The sequence below is a fragment of the Pelodiscus sinensis genome, chromosome 1, assembly GCF_052426305.1.
Source record: "Pelodiscus sinensis isolate ZL-2025 chromosome 1, ASM5242630v1, whole genome shotgun sequence".
NCBI lineage: Eukaryota > Metazoa > Chordata > Testudines > Trionychidae > Pelodiscus > Pelodiscus sinensis.
The window spans coordinates 147,981,195-147,998,432 of NC_143052.1; the positions used below are offsets into that span (position 1 = coordinate 147,981,195).

General features: G+C 46.3%; 1 protein-coding gene and 1 long non-coding RNA gene across 5 annotated transcripts in view; one reads left to right on the plus strand and one right to left on the minus strand.

Annotated features, from left to right (window-relative positions):
- CFAP91 (cilia and flagella associated protein 91) overlaps positions 1 to 17,238 on the minus strand; it is a 71,077-nt gene that overhangs the window by 12,380 nt on the left and 41,459 nt on the right. For all 3 annotated transcript variants that reach the window (XM_075905497.2, XM_075905487.2, XM_075905504.2), the window contains 3 exons: positions 16,925 to 17,071; positions 11,870 to 12,091; positions 2,457 to 2,605 (listed from right to left, as the gene is read on the minus strand). In XM_075905497.2, the coding sequence (XP_075761612.2) occupies positions 2,457 to 2,605; positions 11,870 to 12,091; positions 16,925 to 17,071 (518 nt within the window). The remainder of the gene's footprint in view (positions 1 to 2,456; positions 2,606 to 11,869; positions 12,092 to 16,924; positions 17,072 to 17,238) is intronic.
- LOC149525654 (uncharacterized) overlaps positions 2,446 to 17,238 on the plus strand; it is a 29,429-nt gene continuing 14,636 nt past the window's right edge. For both annotated transcript variants that reach the window (XR_016347696.1, XR_016347697.1), the window contains exon 1: positions 2,446 to 2,569. This is a non-coding gene — a long non-coding RNA (uncharacterized LOC149525654). The remainder of the gene's footprint in view (positions 2,570 to 17,238) is intronic.

The window sequence follows — 17,238 nt, forward strand, 5'->3', positions numbered from 1 at the left end:
AATATGTTACCAGAAAACTAATAACTCGCTGATCATTAATATTTTTGCATGCTACAACTATAGTCAACCCACAAGAGATTATACAGATGTGCTGGAATTAAGACTAATGTGTGTAAACCAGCAATGCCAGGGGGAAATAAACATTTTTTCTGACAAAGGGATATATATGGTTCTGCCTTTTTAAATGTGTTTCCCCTTTAAATTGGACAAAGTATGACCAACAGCAAAGAAAAACCCTTTGCATGCCAGGCAAAAAAAATGAGGAGATTGAGTAAAGGGGGGGGGGAGGAAGAGTTCATTTAATGTCAACAGGTGATGGAGTCTGCACTCCCAGGAAGCCCTCTTGCCTCTTAAGGCAGGGTCAATGAACTTTGAGTTATATACTTTTCAAAGACTTACTGGAGAGGGACAAAAGAACCCCTATAATTAACCTTCCCCTAAGATGACAAGGAAAACCAGTGCCTTGATCTTTCTGGATATTCTAACTAAGAGTTACTCAGCCACTGCGAGAAAAGGAATATTGGTCAAGAGACTACTTTAAACACAGACTGTAGTTCATTGTTAGGTCTTAGCCCTCAGAGAGCATATTTTTACTTGTTTGTTTGTAATGCTTCTAACTAGGCCAGAGGCTGAATGAATTATGTGCCCTAGCAGAAGGTTAAAGACCTTGGGAAAACTCACGTAGCTATACAGCGCAGATTTTTTTTACCGTGTAGATAGCCTTAAAAATCAGAATGACATAACCTAAATGCCATAAGGGATCAGAGACACTGACCTGGAGGAGTGGCATCTCCTAAAAGACAATCACTTATGAGGCACAACTGAACAACCCACTGATGATTTCAGCAACATGATGAACTCAGGCCAGACCCACACAAGGAGTAGCCAATAGGGCAGATCCTGTTAAGATTAACAAGTTCTTTTAAAAAGCAACTTGTTTTGACTTCTGAATAAAATGTGGGTTTATTCATAAGAGGATCCTCTGTCTGCTTTATTTCCTTCAAAGCCTATCTGCTCTAAAACCCCTTTTAATGCTTATAGGACAGGCCAGTTTCTAGATTAAAGGACACCTGCATGTTAACTGTTCTCTGAGGCTGGTGTTTTCAAAGGACTATAAGGAAGTTAGGTGGACAGCTTCCATTGAACCTCAACAAGACATAGGTGTCTAACTCTCTTACATGCCTTTGAATATCTCCGTGTAGAGGATTTGTGGGGAACAATGGGAAACTATCATCTTGGTGTCAGGGCACATCAGCACAGATACCAGGAATAGATTCTTCCTTGCCGTATCTGACCTTCACTGGGAACCATTATATCGGAGTATTTTTAGGAGCTGTTGTGAAAAAGGCTAATACGGCGAGGTATTTCCAGTAGAAATAAGGAGGTGTTAGTGCCGTTATACAAGGCATTAGTAAGACCTCATTTGGAATACTGTGTGCAGTTCTGGTCTCCCATGTTTAAGAAGGATGAATTCAAACTGGAACAGGTACAAAGAAGGGCCACTAGGATGATCCGAGGAATGGAAAACCAGTCTTATGAAAGGAGACTCAAGGAGCTTGGCTTGTTTACATTAACCAAAAGAAGGCTGAGGGGAGACATGATTGCTCTCTTTAAATATATTAGAGGGATAAATACCAGGGAGGGAGAGGAATTATTTAAGCTTAATACCAATGTGGACACAAGAACAAATGGATATAAACTGGCTATTAGCAAGTTTGGACTCAAAATTAGACGAAGGTTTCTAACTATCAGAGGAGTGAAGTTCTGGAACAGCCTTCCAAGGGAGCAAAAGATCCCAGTGGGGCAAAAGATCTATCTGGCTTCAAGATTAAACTAGATGGGTTTATGAAGGGGATGGTTTGATGAGATAACATGATCTTGGTAACTAATTGACCATTCATTATCAGTGGTAAATAGGCCAATGGTGGGATGACAGGAGTTGCTATAGAGAACTTTTTCCTGGGTGTCTGGCTGGTGAGTCTTGCCCACATGCTCAGGCTTCAGCTGATGGCCATGTTTGGGGTTGGGAAGGAATTTTCCTCCAGGGTAGATTGGCAGAAGCCCTGGAGGTTTTTCGCCTTCCTCTGTAGCATGGGGCACGGATCACTTGCTGGAGGATTCACTGCATCTTGGGGTCCTTAAACCATTTGAGGACTTCAGTATCTGAGATAGAGGTGAAAGGATTATTCTAGGAGGGGTGGGTGAGATTTTGTGGCCTGCACTGTGAAGGGGGTCAGACTAGATGATCATAATGGTCCCTTCTGGTACCTTAAAGTCTATGAGACAACTGGCTGAGCCTCCATAGTGGATAAAAACTGCAGCATGTCCATGTAATGTTATGAATCGCTTTCCCCCCCACCCTCAGTGCTGGCCCTAGGCTAAAATTTAACTAGCCAGCCAGGGTCTGAATTGTGCAACACAGTGTCTAAATGTACTTTGTCCACTCCAGGACATACCAGCTTTCCATTTCATAAGCGATGTCATTGATTTCCACAGCCACCTTCTGAATCTCTTCCCTGGCTTTTTCTTCAGCTGTGTTCTCCATGCTGTTCAGAATAACATCTTCCAGGTAAGAATCAACAGTACTCTGGTGCACTTTAACCACCTGAAACAAGCACCAACATATGTCTCTTATTCAAGATACAAAATGTTCATTGCTGAGTAGTACCCACTTGCTGGGACCATCTGTGGAGAGAGGCAAGGACCAAGGCATGTCAGCCAAGACTCGCCACTTAATATGGGTATCTGAAGGCACCTTGATTAGAAGGCATGTTCAGTGTATGAGGGTATATCTACACTGCACCTGGAAGTGTGCTTTCTAGTGTAGACACGCATACTAGTTCTGCTCAAGCTAACACACTAAAAACAGCAGTGTAGCTGGGCTAGCACAGCGAATGGATTAGGCTAGCAGTTTGACTACAAACTTGTCCATACCCCCATGATACACAGGCAGATAACCAAGCTACTGCAAAGCTGCCATTTTTAGCACTATAGTTTAAGCATGCTTCCAGCTGCAATGTAGAAAAATCCATAGCATAAGGATTCCTTCTCTAATGGCCTTTTCCTGCAGATCTAGTTGTACAGAAACAAGTACAGAGAATGACGCATGCCAAAGGCAAAACTGTAATCTCCTGTATAATAGAGGGCACAGAACATCCCCAAAATAATTCGTACAGCAGATCTTTAAAAAAAAAAAACACCATTAAATCTTAAGTTGTCAGTGACAGTGTCCACCAATGGTTAATTACTCTCAGTTAAAAAAATTACACCTTACTTCCAGTCTGAATTTCTCTAGCTTCATCTTCCAACCACTGGACTGTTACTCCTTTCTCAGATTGAGGAGCCCATTATTAAATATTTGCTCTCCAGGTAGGTACTTACAACTGTAATCAAATCAACCCTTAGCCTTGTCTGTTAAGCTGAACAGATGGAGCTTCTCAAGTCTAAGGCATGTTCTCTAATCCTTTAGTCGTTCTTGTGGCTCCTCTCTGAACTCTCTCCAATTTATCAACATCCTTCCTGAATCTGACACTGTTCCAGCAGCAACTGCACCAGGAAAATAACTTCTCTACTCCTACTCAAGATTCCCCTGTTTATGCATCCAAGGATTGCATTAACCGTTTTGGCCTCAGCACGGCACTGGGAGCTCCTATTCAGTTATTTATTCACCATAATTCCCAAATCTTTTTCAGATGAGGAAGGCAGGATTTCTTGGTCTTCTGAATAGCCCCTCTAACCCAACTGATCTGAAGAATGAGAAAAACAACTCTTTTCACCAGACATTTGAGAGGTTTTAACAGAAGCAGTTTGGTTAAAGTTATTTCAGATTTCTGATGCCGAGGAAGGTCTCATCACCTGCTTAATAAGGTGCTTCCTCAGGCACCACACCCTTGAAGAATAAGCAAATAGTGTTGTTGTTGTTCGTCCATCGTATTCGAAGAGGACCTTGACATCTAACGGGTTATGGACTGTTCATGGTGTGTCCGCAAATGGCTGATAAGGCCGATACGGGCACGGAATGTTCTACCACAGGTCGGGCAGACATGTGTGGGCACCACTGTTGCAGCTTTTGCAACTCTGGCTTTACGGAGTGCTCGCTTCTCTTGTGCTATGGTTGTCCTTCTGGCTTCAGATGTTTGACAGCCTTGGTAGATCAGCGTGTGCCATGTTGATCGGTCTTGTGCCAGGGTCTCCCAGGAGGTGGTGTCAATATCCAGGGACTTGAGAGAGGCTTTAAGCGTATCTTTGTATCGCTTCTTTTGTCCCCCGTGCCATCGCTTCCCTTGAAACAGCTCACCATAGAAGAGCTGTTTAGGGATGCGATGATCTGGCATCCTTGCAACATGGCCTGCCCAGCGTGTCTGAGCTTTCATCAGCAGGGTGTAAACTGACGGCAGACCTGCTCTAGAAAGGACTTCTGTGTCTGGCACTTTATCCTGCCACCAGATCCTCAGAAGTCTGCGGAGGAAAATCGTGTGGAAGTGGTTCAGTTGCCTAGCGTGCCTCCTGTATACAGTCCAAGTCTCACTGGCGTACATCAGGGTAGTTAACACTACTGCTCGATAGACTTTAAGCTTTGTAACAAGGCTTATTCCACGGCGGTCCCACACTTTGGTCAACAGTCTGCCGAATGCAGAGCTTGCCTTGGCGACTCTGCAGTTGACCTCGATGTCAATTGTCACTGAGCGGGAGAGGGTGCTGCCAAGATATGTAAATTGGTCCACTGCTTGCAGCTTTTGTCCCTTCACTGTGATGGTGGGCACTTGATGCTGAGCTTTTGGAGCTGGCTGGTGCATCACTTCGGTTTTCTTTGTGTTGATGAGAAGGCCGAAGTTGTCGCATGCTGCTGCAAATTTGTCCATGCTGGCTTGCATTTCCTGCTCTGATCCAGCATTCAGGGCGCAGTCATCAGCAAAAAGGAGATCTCGTAACACAGTCTCCTTTATCTTGGTGACAGCCTGGAGTCTTCGCAGGTTAAACAGTTTCCCATCGGTCCTGTATCTCAGTCTGATTCCCAAGGAACTGTTCTGAAAGGCGTCTGACAGCATGGCTGAAAACATTATGCTGAACAGGGTCGGTGCCAGCACACACCCTTGCTTGACGCCGTTTGTGACGGGAAAGGCCTCTGAAGCTTCTCCATCATCCAAAACACGAGCCGTCATGCCGTCGTGGAACTGACGTACCATCAAGATGAATCTGTCAGGGCACCCAAACTTCGACATGATGCGCCACAGACCTTCGCGACTGACAGTGTCAAAAGCCTTGGTGAGATCCACGAAGGTGGTGTACAGTTCACGATTCTGCTCTTGACACTTCTCTTGAAGCTGTCGGGCTGCGAAGATCATATCCACCGTGCCACGCTCTTTGCGGAAGCCGCACTGTGTCTCGGGTAATAAACCCTGTTCCAGGTGGTTAATCAGACGATTCAGCAACACTCGTGCAAGGATCTTACCTGCGATGGAAAGCAGTGATATTCCTCTATGATTATCGCAAACTTGTCGATTTCCTTTCCTCTTGTAGAGGTGTACGATAGACGCGTCTTTCAGTTCCTGAGGAATAGATCCTTGATTCCAGAAGGACTGGAACAGCTGAGTGAGTTTGTTGACAAGCACTGCACCACCACCCTTATAGACTTCCGCTGGAATCGCATCAGATCCTGGGGCCTTGCCACTGGACAGCTGGCTGATGGCCTGTAAGGTTTCAGTCTCTGATGGTGAGACATCCAGGCTGTGGTTGATATCCGCCTGGGGCATTCTATCAATCGCCTCGTTATTGATGGAAGATGGGCGGTTCAGTACGGATTGGAAGTGCTCAGCCCAACGCTGTAAAATCAGAGCCTTCTCAGTAATGAGAGTTGCACCATCTGAGTCCAGTAGAGGGGAACTCCCTGAGGGCTGAGGTCCATACAAGGATCTAAGGGCTTCGTAGAACCGTTTGGCATCGTTTCTATCAGAAAACTTCTGGATTTCATCTGCTTTGGCACTCAACCAGGAGTCCTGCATCTTACGAAGCTTGTTCTGTACGATCCTGCGAATGTTGTTGAAGGCATTTTTCTTAGCTGTTGACGATGGGTCATTCTGGTGAGCACGGTGAAGGCGATGCTTTTCAGCGAGTATGGCCTTGATCTCTTCATCGTTTTCATCAAACCAGTCCTGCTGTTTCCTGTGTGAGGGTCCAAGAACCTTTAGTGCAGAAGAGTGCACAATATCCCGGAAGCGTTCCCAGTCCTTCTCAGCATTTTCCTCTAATTGCAGCTCTAAAAGTTGGTTGCCAAGATCTTCTGCTAGTAAAGTTGCTGTGTTGGGGTTCCTCAGTCTACTGACATTGATCTTTTTCATCACAGCTTTGTTTCCCTGCGGACGTCTCTTTGGCTTGATGCGAAAGCTTAATTTGGAGATGATAAGTCTGTGGTCAGTCCAACAGTCAGCACTCGGCATGGCCTTGGTCACCCTTACATCCTGTCTGTCTTTCCTCCGCACAATGACATAATCAATGAGATGCCAGTGCTTAGAGCGTGGGTGCATCCAGGACGTCTTTTTGCGAGTGGGCAGGCGGAAGATGGTATTGGTGATGATCAAATCATGAGCCGCACATGTCTTTAGTAATAGTAGGCCATTGCTGTTACATTTACCGATTCCATTTTTTCCAATGACGCCATCCCAGGCAGTGTGATCAGATCCTACTCTCGCGTTGAAATCGCCAAGTAGAATCAGCCTGTCAGTGCGCTTCACGGATGAGAGTAGGGCATCGAGATCTTCATAAAACTTGTCCTTTACTTCATCCGGATTCGTCATTGTGGGCGCGTAAGCGCTGATCAGTGTGGCTTGCTTTCCTCTCGGTAGTGGAAGATGCAGTGTCATGAGTCGGTCATTCACGCCCTTGGGAAGACTGGCAAGTTTGCGGACAAGATGATTCTTAACCGCAAAGCCAACTCCAGATTCACGACGTTCGTCACTGCTGCGTCCACGCCAGAAGAATGTGTAACCACCTCCTGTTTCCATGAGCTGACCTTCATTTGCTAGACGAGTTTCACACAGTGCCGCAATATCGATGTTAAATCTTGTGAGCTCTCTGGCGACCAGGGCTGTTCTTCTTTCTGGTCGGTCTGCTGAAGGGTTGTCCTGAAGCGTGCGTACGTTCCATGTGCCAATAGTGAGTGGTGTCACCTTGCATTTTGTTCGAAATTTTATTGTTCGACCGCATGAGATGGGATCCCCTCCAGCCGCGGTAAGCTGGCCAGGGTTCTATGAAGCAAACAATGTTTAGGGCACCTTTTCTAGCCCCTTCCTCTTACTACGGAGGTGAGCAGTGCAATCCTAAAGAGGGCTGCTCAGTCACTCAGGTAGACGCCGAATCCAGCTGTTGCTTCCACCAGCAAGAAGACGACCATTAGACCTGAGCCGCCTGTGTGCAGGTCCGCGGCTACAGCTCCCAGTGTATCCACACCTGCTGCTTCGTCGCTCGCCCGTCGCCACAGGACTTAGGAGATGTCGAGATGTCAAGACTTGCGCGTGAATTGGATTAAAGTGAGGGAGAGGTGCGCATAGTCAGCCTCACTCTCTCTTCCCAGATTCCATCTTACTCCAATGGCAGGACTAATGTCGAGACGGTTGGAGATGGGCTGGGCGCAGTGGTTGACCAGGGCATCTTTCATGTCTTGCCGTGCTCTTAGCGTACCACATCGCTTGCAGAAACCACCTTCATGACCGTTGGTCCTATTCTAGTAGGTCTCATCCGCTCGATCCGCCGGAGTCTGTCTTCACATGCTCGGGATAGACAAGTCCCTATCTCACCGAAGGTCGATGACCCGACGGCTACTCTCAACCTGGTTTAGCCAGCCTGTCGAAGCTGTTGCCCGGGGTGTGGCTGCTGCACATGCTACAGCTACTAGGAGCCACAGGTGAGAGTTGAGTGACAAGTGGGGACCAAAGGTGGACGAGCTGCCCTAAAAGGACATGACATGCCCGTACATCAGAGGTGCTACCCCTCCCTGAACACCCCATACACCCCAAGCAAATAGTGTACTTGTACATGGAATGCCTTTCTCCCAAACAAAACAATCAGCTGGAATTTCTTTACAAATGCTATGCAGCTTGAATCCAGGACATCTCTGCATAATACAAACAGATGAAAAGAATAAAAGAAAAAAATCCCTTAAGGGAAAGATACTATGGCTGTTCACAAAAAGCTAGTGAAAACACTCTGTGAAGATAAAAATAAGTTTCTAAGAAGAAATGGTAAGCTACATCTTTTGCCATGAATGGTAAGAAGGAGAGGAAGACGGAGCAAACTCTGCCCTTTATATCCTTTATTCCTGAGGTAATTGTGTGCCAAACAATACTCTGCACCTAAATAAATAAAATATTCTGCACACAGTATTTCTAAATTCTGCATCATTTGTGAAAACACAATATAATCATACCATTTTCAATTATGCTGACAAGTATTTTGAAATAAATTAAAATAACTGAAAATAGTGGCATTGGAAAAGGTTCAGAAAAGGGCAACAAAAATGATTAGGAGTTTGGAACGGGTCCCATATGAAGAAAGATTAATAAGACTAGGACTTTTCAGCTTAGAAAAGAGGAGACTAAGGGGGGAGAGGTATGATAGAGGTCTATAAAATCATGACTGGTGTGGAAAAAGTGAATAAAGAAAAGTTATTTACTTATTCCCACAATATAAAAACTAGGGGTCACCAAATAAAATTAATAGGCAGTAGGTTTAAAATGAATATAAGGAAGTTTTTCTTCACTCAGCGCAGACACAACCTATGGAACTCCTTGTCAGAGGATGCGGTGAAGGCTAGAACTTCAACAGGATTCAAAAAAGAGCTAGATAGATTCATGGAGGTTAGGTCCATCAATGGCTATTAGCCAGGATGGGTAGGAATGGTGTCTCTAGCCTCTATTTCTCCAGAGGTGGGTGACAGAGGAGGGATCACATGAGGATTACCTGTTGTGATCCCTACCTCTGGGACACCTGGTATTGGCCACTGTCAGCAGATAAGATACTGGGCTAGATGGACCTTTGGTCTGACCCTGTATGGCCGTTCTTATGTTCTTACTGCATAAACAGGGGTGTGTGTGGAGAAGCTGGGGGAAGTGTTCCCTCTAAGATTTTCTTCCCATGAGTGGAGTGAATTTTGTTTTGTGCACCAGTATTGAGTTCATGTGGCTTATTCGGATGTGTGCCACTTTGGCACCCAAGTTTATTAATAAATATCTTATAAACCTCTCTCTTTTCCCTCTGCTGCCATGTCTCCTCCCCTCCTCTCACCCCAACTGCTCCGCTGGTGTTTGCTGCCCCCCACCCCTCACCCTCCTCTGCTGTCCTGACTCCTGCCCTTCTCACTGCCCTCAGCTCTACTAGGACCTGCCCCACTCCCCTGCAGCAGCCCTTCTCTTCCCCCTGTGCCCACTCCTCCTATAGCTCCACTCTGATCACCTGTAGCTACTCTTTCCCATCCCTTCTCCTAACACCTTCCTCTATCTACCCTGCATCTCTCCTCTGGTGCCCGTCCCTCCCCTCCATGTGTCTGCCCTTCTGCTTCACCCCCACAATCCCCTGGCACTTGCACCGGGAAGGTGCCTCCTCCTTCCCTCACTGCCCCTGCCCTCCTTGCCCTCTTTTTCCCTGGTGCCCACACCCTCACCATCCTCTGCCCCAGTTCTCCTCATGTCTCTCTGTGCCCTCACACATGACTCCTCATGCCCAACCCTCCTTTCAACCCCTCTTCTCCAGGCACCCACTCCTCCCCTCTCCTCTTCCTCCCTCTTGTCCCTCCCCTTTCCTCTCCCATCATCATCCTGTCCCCTCCCATCCTTGTCTCCTCTTGGCCCCCTGGCATATGTTTTTCCTCCATCCTGCCCCTTGGTGCCTGCCCCTTTCTTCTCCTGCCCTGCCCCCCCTTCAGCACAAGCCCTTTCCTCTCCCCATTCCCCTTCCCCTTAGTTCTCTCCCTGTCTCTTCCCTCCTCTTCCACTTAACAGGGCTGGAGTCTGTGCCCTGGCCCCAGACTTCCCCGCAGCCCTGGCCCCAGCTGCTCCCAGGGCGGGACCTCTGCTGTACTGGAGCCAGGGCCACCCGTAGTGCTATTTTTAGTGCTGCAGTGCAGCCCAGTCCCCGCAGGCTGCCCGGCTCCAGCTGGAGTCAAGCGGCAGCCACACGAGGTGCATCCTAGTGAGGCTTCCCTGGCTGGAACGCACCTCACGTGGCTGCCCCTTGACTCCAGCTGGAGCCAGGGCAGCCCACAGTGCTATTTTCAGTGCCCCAGTCTAATCTCCACAGGCTGCCCAGCTCCAGCTGGAATCAAGTGGCAGTTGCATGAGGCGTGTTCCAGCCATAGCAGCCCCACTGGAACGCGACTCGCATGGCTGCTGCTTGACTCCAGCTAGAGTCAGGGATGCCTGCTGGGACCAGGACTGCAGCACTAGAAATAGCTCCACAGGTGGCCCCAGCACCTGCCAAGCCCAAGTGTGCCTTGCCCTGCAGTACCCCAGCCAGGCTCTGTGCAGCTCCTGCCGGGCTCCAAGGTGACCCAGAGAAGAAGGATGCGGGGTTGCCAGAACAGGACTCCGCACAGCAGAGGCAGTCCCACAAGGAGTAGTAGGGGAGGGAGAGAGGAAGGGTCTCACACTACTGGAAGCCGGTCCGGCTGCCCAATGCACCCTGCTTGAGATGGGGTGGGGGAAAGAAGGCTGCTGTGCTGTGCCGGTGCCCCCATCTGACGGAACTTTCCAGGACATTTCACTACTTGATGGGGCACCAGGACAGAGCATTTAAATTTGGAACAGTCCTGGAAAAAACAGGACATATGGTCAGCGTAACTCTACCCAAGCAGTCAAGTCATCCTCAGGCCCCCACATATCCAGTGAGTTGACTCTCCCCCAGCTTCCCAAACAGACATATCTAAGCTGCAGAACTGTCAGAAAGGGGGTGAGTGAGTACTGATATAAGGGTTCAGAAAAGGGCAACTAAAATGATTAGGGGTTTGGAACTGGTCCCATATGAGAAGAGGTTAAAGCAACTGGGACTCTTCAGTTTAGAAAAGAGGAGACTGGGGGGATATGATAGAGGTCTATAAAATCATGAGTGGTGTGGAGAGGGCGGATAAAGAAAAGTTATTTATTAGTTCCCATAATAGAAGAACTAGAGGACGCCAAATGAAATTAATGGGTAGCAGGTTTAAAACTAAAAAAAGAAAGTTCTTCTTCACACAGCGTGTAGTCAACCTGTGGAACTCCTTGCCAGAGGAGGCTGTGAAGGCTAGGACTATAACAGAGTTTAAAGAGAAGCTAGAAAATTTCATGGAGGTTAGGTCCATAAAAGGCTTTTAGCCAGGGGATAGAATTGGTGTCCCTGGCCTCTTTTTGTCAGAGGCTGGAGAAGGATGGCAGGAGTCAAATCGCTTGATCACTGTCTTCGGTCCACCCTCTCTGGGGCACCTGGTGCTGGCCACTGTCGGCAGACAGGCTACTGGGCTAGATGGACCTTTGGTCTGACCCAGTACTGCTGTTCTTATGTTCTCTTTGCTTCCCCATATAAAACATTTTTTGCAAGGAAGGGAAGAGAATCTCCAGGGCTACGTCTACACTGGTCCCTTCTTCAGAAGAGGCATGCTAATTTCTAACTTTGGAATAGGGAAATCCGCGGGGGATTTAAATATCCCCCGCGGGATTTAAATAAACATGGCCGCCGCTTTTTTTCCGGCTTGGGGAAAAGCCGGAAAAGAGCGTCCAGACTGGCGCGATCCTCTGGAATAAAGCCCTTTTCCGGAGGATCTCTTATTCCTACTTGAAAGTAGGTAATCCACCTTCTCAAGAGGCGGTAGCTAGCTCGATTGAAGAATTCTGTTTTCGCCACTTGCCTGTTTGAAGATCTCATCCTCTTCTCGTCGACGTCTCTCTTCTACCTGGCGGCGCCCACTCTCCTCGGCTTCCCTGATGCGCCGTTGCCTCTCAGCCAGCATGGCAAAAGCATGGATCTTCCTTTCTTCTTGAAGCCTCACCAGTTCTTTCGACAGGAAATCGAACATGTTCACTAATGCCCTCCCTTCTATCCGAGCCAAGTGATTTTCAACCAGTGACAGCTTAAAACAAAAACAAATAAGAACTGTATTAAATACCCTGAGGAATGCAAACCACTCTCACAGAATCATCAGAGGCACAAAAGAAAGAGCACAAAACCCCGCTCACACACAAGGCATAAAGCTAATTTTAAGCGTTCTGCATTTTTCTTTTAAAAACAGTAGACTTGATTCTGTACTCTGCCATGGCCTCTGTATGCAAGCTCTGCAGAACTCATCAGTTGAGAATACTTCTGGGAATTCCCTCTGGGTGAAGGGTCATTGAAACAGTTCTATGCTGACCCCTTTGCAACTCTTAGCCTAGAGAGTTGGCCAGACTGCACTGTACCAGCATGCTAGGCTACTCTCACTTAGGCAGGGGATTGGTCTGTTCTCAGGCTCAGAATGTGAGAGATGCAAAAGTGACATAAAACCACATTCAACAGCCTTCATGTCTGTGCTGTGTTTAATTGAGCCAAAATGAAGAATCAGGGCTGGGAAACTGAAAATTCAGCTTCTATCTGGAATTCACAAAGTCAAATCTATACCCCTATAGGACAGGTATGTGCTAGAATAAACAGTTCAGAGGGCTGCATAATCACAAGTGCAAATTAATTTCTAACATCAGAGGATACAAAATGTTTATTGCTTTGTATTTTCTTGCTGAGATCATCTGAAGGGACAAAGCTCCCTCCTCTAAACACTGGAATGTAGCAAACTATATCAACTATACTTCGCCTCACTGGTACCATCTATCCAAGGAACTCACAGCACTTTACAAACATTAGTTAATAACCTCACAATGTTCTTTGAAGCAAGGCAGGTCTTATCCCCATTTTACAGATGTGGAAATTGAGGCATAAAGGTACAATGACTTGCTTAGGTCCTATAGGGAGACTAATTCTCTGCTGTTTTATATACCGTGTTATGTATACCTATACAAGATAAGTGTAATATGCTAGCTGTGATTTACACTCACTTTGCTTCTGAAGCAACCATCAACACAAGATTCAAGGTAGTGGTAACCAGATCCAGGGAATCAGTGACAGCTGGAAATAGAACTCAAGTCTCTGTAACCACCTTCCACTCTCCTAACACTAATCCCATTGTTTTGTGGGATTTGTGTGGATGATTGTGTTGTGGAAATGTAATGATATTGAGTAAGCTCATTATCTCCAGTATTAACACAGCAATAAGTCTAAATCAAAAGATTTTTCTGAAGCTGATTCAGATGTTATGTTGTTGTTGCAATGGCTCAGCAGACAGTCGAATGTGCATGTTATAAACTCATGTAGACAAGACAGAACAAAACAACCTTGACTAGCAGCCAGTATTAAACATGCTTTCTCAGGTCAGGTACCATTCCAAGAGACTACACCTTTCCAAACATCCAACACAATATAAACATGTCACTGGAACACAGAGCTTGTAAGTGCTCCTCTAGTGCCCCAGAGATTGTAGAATGATGGAGGGAAGAGGATTTAATCTTCACACTATACCAAAAAGGGCAGAGGATATGGGACCACCATGAGCCACTTCTCTTGTTTATTTTTTTGCTGTGCATAAGGATTTTCTGGGCAGGACAGAAATACTGCTGAAGACATTCCGTGATTAATGTTCTATCAGCATTTTGCTGTAAGTGAACAATACGCAAAAACATGTGAGATTTCTGATGATCATGCCCCTCTCTCCAAACTGGTTACACGCCTTCTAGCTGCAGAATCAGTGTAGTTTTATTCTCCCTATATGGAAAGCCTCGGGAAATATGAACTGACAAGTACATTTTAAACCACAGAGTTCAAACGGTGATGTGATCTACTGACCTACAAAACGGACATGACAGCTTCCTAAAAATAAGAGTTACTAATAGCCTTCTGAAATATGCTCGCACACACAAAAATATTTAACAGGCTTTTAGGTCAACTGGGAGTTTTTCTTTTAAGAAGGTATAATTTGATAATGGAGGACATTCACAAAACTGTATTGCTGTTGTGACAAAGCTCTGGCAGTGCCCATGGGTCCTGCACTTCTGGCAGGTAGTATTCAGCCTCAGAAGCTTCCTGTGTCCCACCACATGGCCTCTGTCTTTTTTATTAGAGGCAGAGGTCACAGCCTGCTACTATACCACTCTCATTACAGGCTAGTCCATAACATGGGGGTGAAACCCCTTGATAGTCCTGGTCTCCCTATCCAGGGTCAGGCTCTGCAGTGGTATGGGAAAGGCTGGGGGAAACCTGGGCATGCCCACTACTCCAGGTTCCGGCCCAGGGACCCTTAGGCAGCAGCAACAGGTGGGGTTTGTTCTACTTCCCATCTGGCAACTACTTCCCTGGGCCACTTCCCCAAATGATCCCTCCCGGTACCTTTCCTCTGGTACCTGATCCTCCAACACACTCCTCCTGCCTTGCTGCTCCCACCCAAACTCCTCTCTCTGTCAGCACTTTGGCAAGAGCGAGCGGCTTGCTTGCTCATTCCGTCCTCACATGCCACTTAACTAAAAGAGGAACCCTTTTAAAACCAGTCTTAACTGGATCTGGATTGGCCCCAGGTGGTCAAATTAGCCTGACTCCCTTTGCTCTAGAAAGCTCCTAAATAACTCCAGGGCTACGTCTAGACTGGCATGATTTTCCGCACATGCTTTTAACGGAAAAGTTTTTCTGTTAAAAGCATTCGCGGAAAAGAGCGTCTAGATTGGCACGGACGCTTTTGCACAAAAGCACTTTTTGCGGAAAAGTGTCCGTGCCAATCTAGACGCGGTTTTGCACAAGAAAGCCCTGATCGCCATCGGGGCTTTTTTGCACAAAACAGTCCTGAGCTGTCTACACTGGCCCTCTTGCGCAAATACATTTGCGCAAGAAGGTTTTTCCCCAAACGGGAGCAGCATGGTATTTGCAGAAGAACACTGACAATCTTACATTAGATCGTCAGTGTTCTTGTGCAAATTCAAAGCGGCTAGTGTAGACAACTGGCAAGTTTTTCCGCAAAAGCACACGCTTTTGCAGAAAAACTTGCCAGTCTAGATGTAGCCCAGATGTTCTAACTGACCTGATTGTCCAGACTGCTTCTGGAAAGTTCCTCCTGGTTCCACCTGCCAGTTTACCCAAGGAACAGAGACCTACTTAGTCTAAGGTTCACATACTTTCCTTCTAGCACTCTTTTGTAACCCTTTAACCTGATCCTGTCACACTGTCTTAATTGTACGGCATAATAGACACCTCAGAGAGATTACTCCATGTAAATGTAGTCTATCTTCCCATGAAGAAAAATGCATGGAACTTACAGAGTTCACCTACAACTTTGTAGTATGTGTTAACTAAAGTTAAAAGCCTTGAAATTGGGAGAACTTTCTTTTTTTCTCAAACCCTGGGAAAGCAAAGAAGGGGAGGAGGAAATGCCAGCAAGGGTTAGTTCAGATCCCACAATGAGATTCTGAAACATGAGATCAAACAGATCTCTATCTTTATCTTTTCATCTCTTTTTCTCTGAATGTCATTATGTAGACTGAATTGACCTGCTGCTACAATCTCCCTATGCCTTAGCTCTGTTTTCCCAGGGCTTGGGGAAGGGACACTTTAAGTCTCCAAATCTCAGGGCTTTTAAATTTCACTTTTTCTTAGTTCAATAAAAGGGATTATTCAACTACATCCCCATAGTACTGTATATGTTTTATGCCTAGAGTCCTACAGTTCTGCCCTCTCTACATGAGGCAGCATCTAGTAATCCTAGGATGTCACTGCTCTGCTAAAAGGTTGGAAGTGAATAGAAAGAGACTGAAAGTGTCAAATCTCAAATCAATTCAGACCAGCAGGAGGGGTCCAGACCAATGTTCCTTCTAATTGTTTCCATCCATGTGCAGATTTTTTCCATCCATGAGCAGAATCAATTTTTATGTCTACTGAGGAATGTGCAGATGTGCACTACCAGCAGAAACAAAACACCTAGCTGTGGGTGCTCTGCTAATCAGCTGGGTGGCATCTCTCCTGAGTGGCCACACAAGTGTACAGCTTACAGGGATTCAAGCCTGAGAGGGTGTGGTGTTCATGTGGATGGGATGCCTATAACTATGGGCATGTCTGCAGCTGAAGGTGAGGAAGTGAATCGCAGACTGAGGAGACATAACTTGATCGGTGCTAGTGAAGGTAACACTCTAAAAATAGAATGTGGCCATGGCAGCATGAGCTGCAATAGGACTAGCTTCCCAAAGTACATAGCTAGCCTCTCCGATGGGCAAGCACTCGGGGCTGTTAGCGCCTCCTGCTACTTATACTGCCATAGCTACATCTGACTTCAAACATGCTAGCTCATTGAGAACTAGCACAAGTGTGCCTCTTCAAGATGGGAAACACACCCCAGCTCTATGTGTAGATGTACCCTTATGATGCAAAATCTGTTCAGCAAAATGGGTTACTGAGGGGGTGACATGCATGCATCACTATGCCAACTGAAGAAAAGGCCTTTATCAACTGCAGAGAAGTCAGCCGACGTCAATCATGTGGATCATAATCTGAAAGGAATGAGGATTGCAGGATGAGGCACGTTTTTCATGCACTTAGAGCCCTGGAAGTTGAAGTTCTCTGTTTAGCCACAAAGCAGGTACAGAATGGGCAGCAGCTATGCAAATTTCTCAGTATGGGATCCTTTACAGCAATGATAGAAAAGTGAGTGCCCATGTCCATTCAATCCTTGTCGTCAGCAAAGAAGCCAGTTGGCAGCACCTGTGATGGCTTCTGCAATGTGGATAATACATTCAATTTCTATAAATACACTGGTATCATTACAAGAAAGAAACAGACATTTAAAAAGGCATGTAGGAATGCATGAGTGGGGTGTGCGTTATCTTTAGCTTAATAGCCAAACCTTGTGCTCATGCAAGTCGCGTTGTCGCTGTAAGGCCAATGTGACTTGCTTCTCTGCCCTCTTAAGCAGCTTCCCATCCTCCTGAAGAGCATGAGTGGTGCGCAGTTCCCGGATCAGTTCCAATCGCTTCTCTTTGCCTTCAAACATCTTTCAAATATAATTAACAGCCATGGGAATTAAACGGAAGATAAAACCAGAGCATTTTACAAAAAGAAAATACCCTTTTCCTCCAAAGCTGGAGTCATCTGTTTCTAATAACATATTCTCTGCCTTTAGCACTTGAACCTTGGAGGAAAATCTTTGGTGCTACGGAC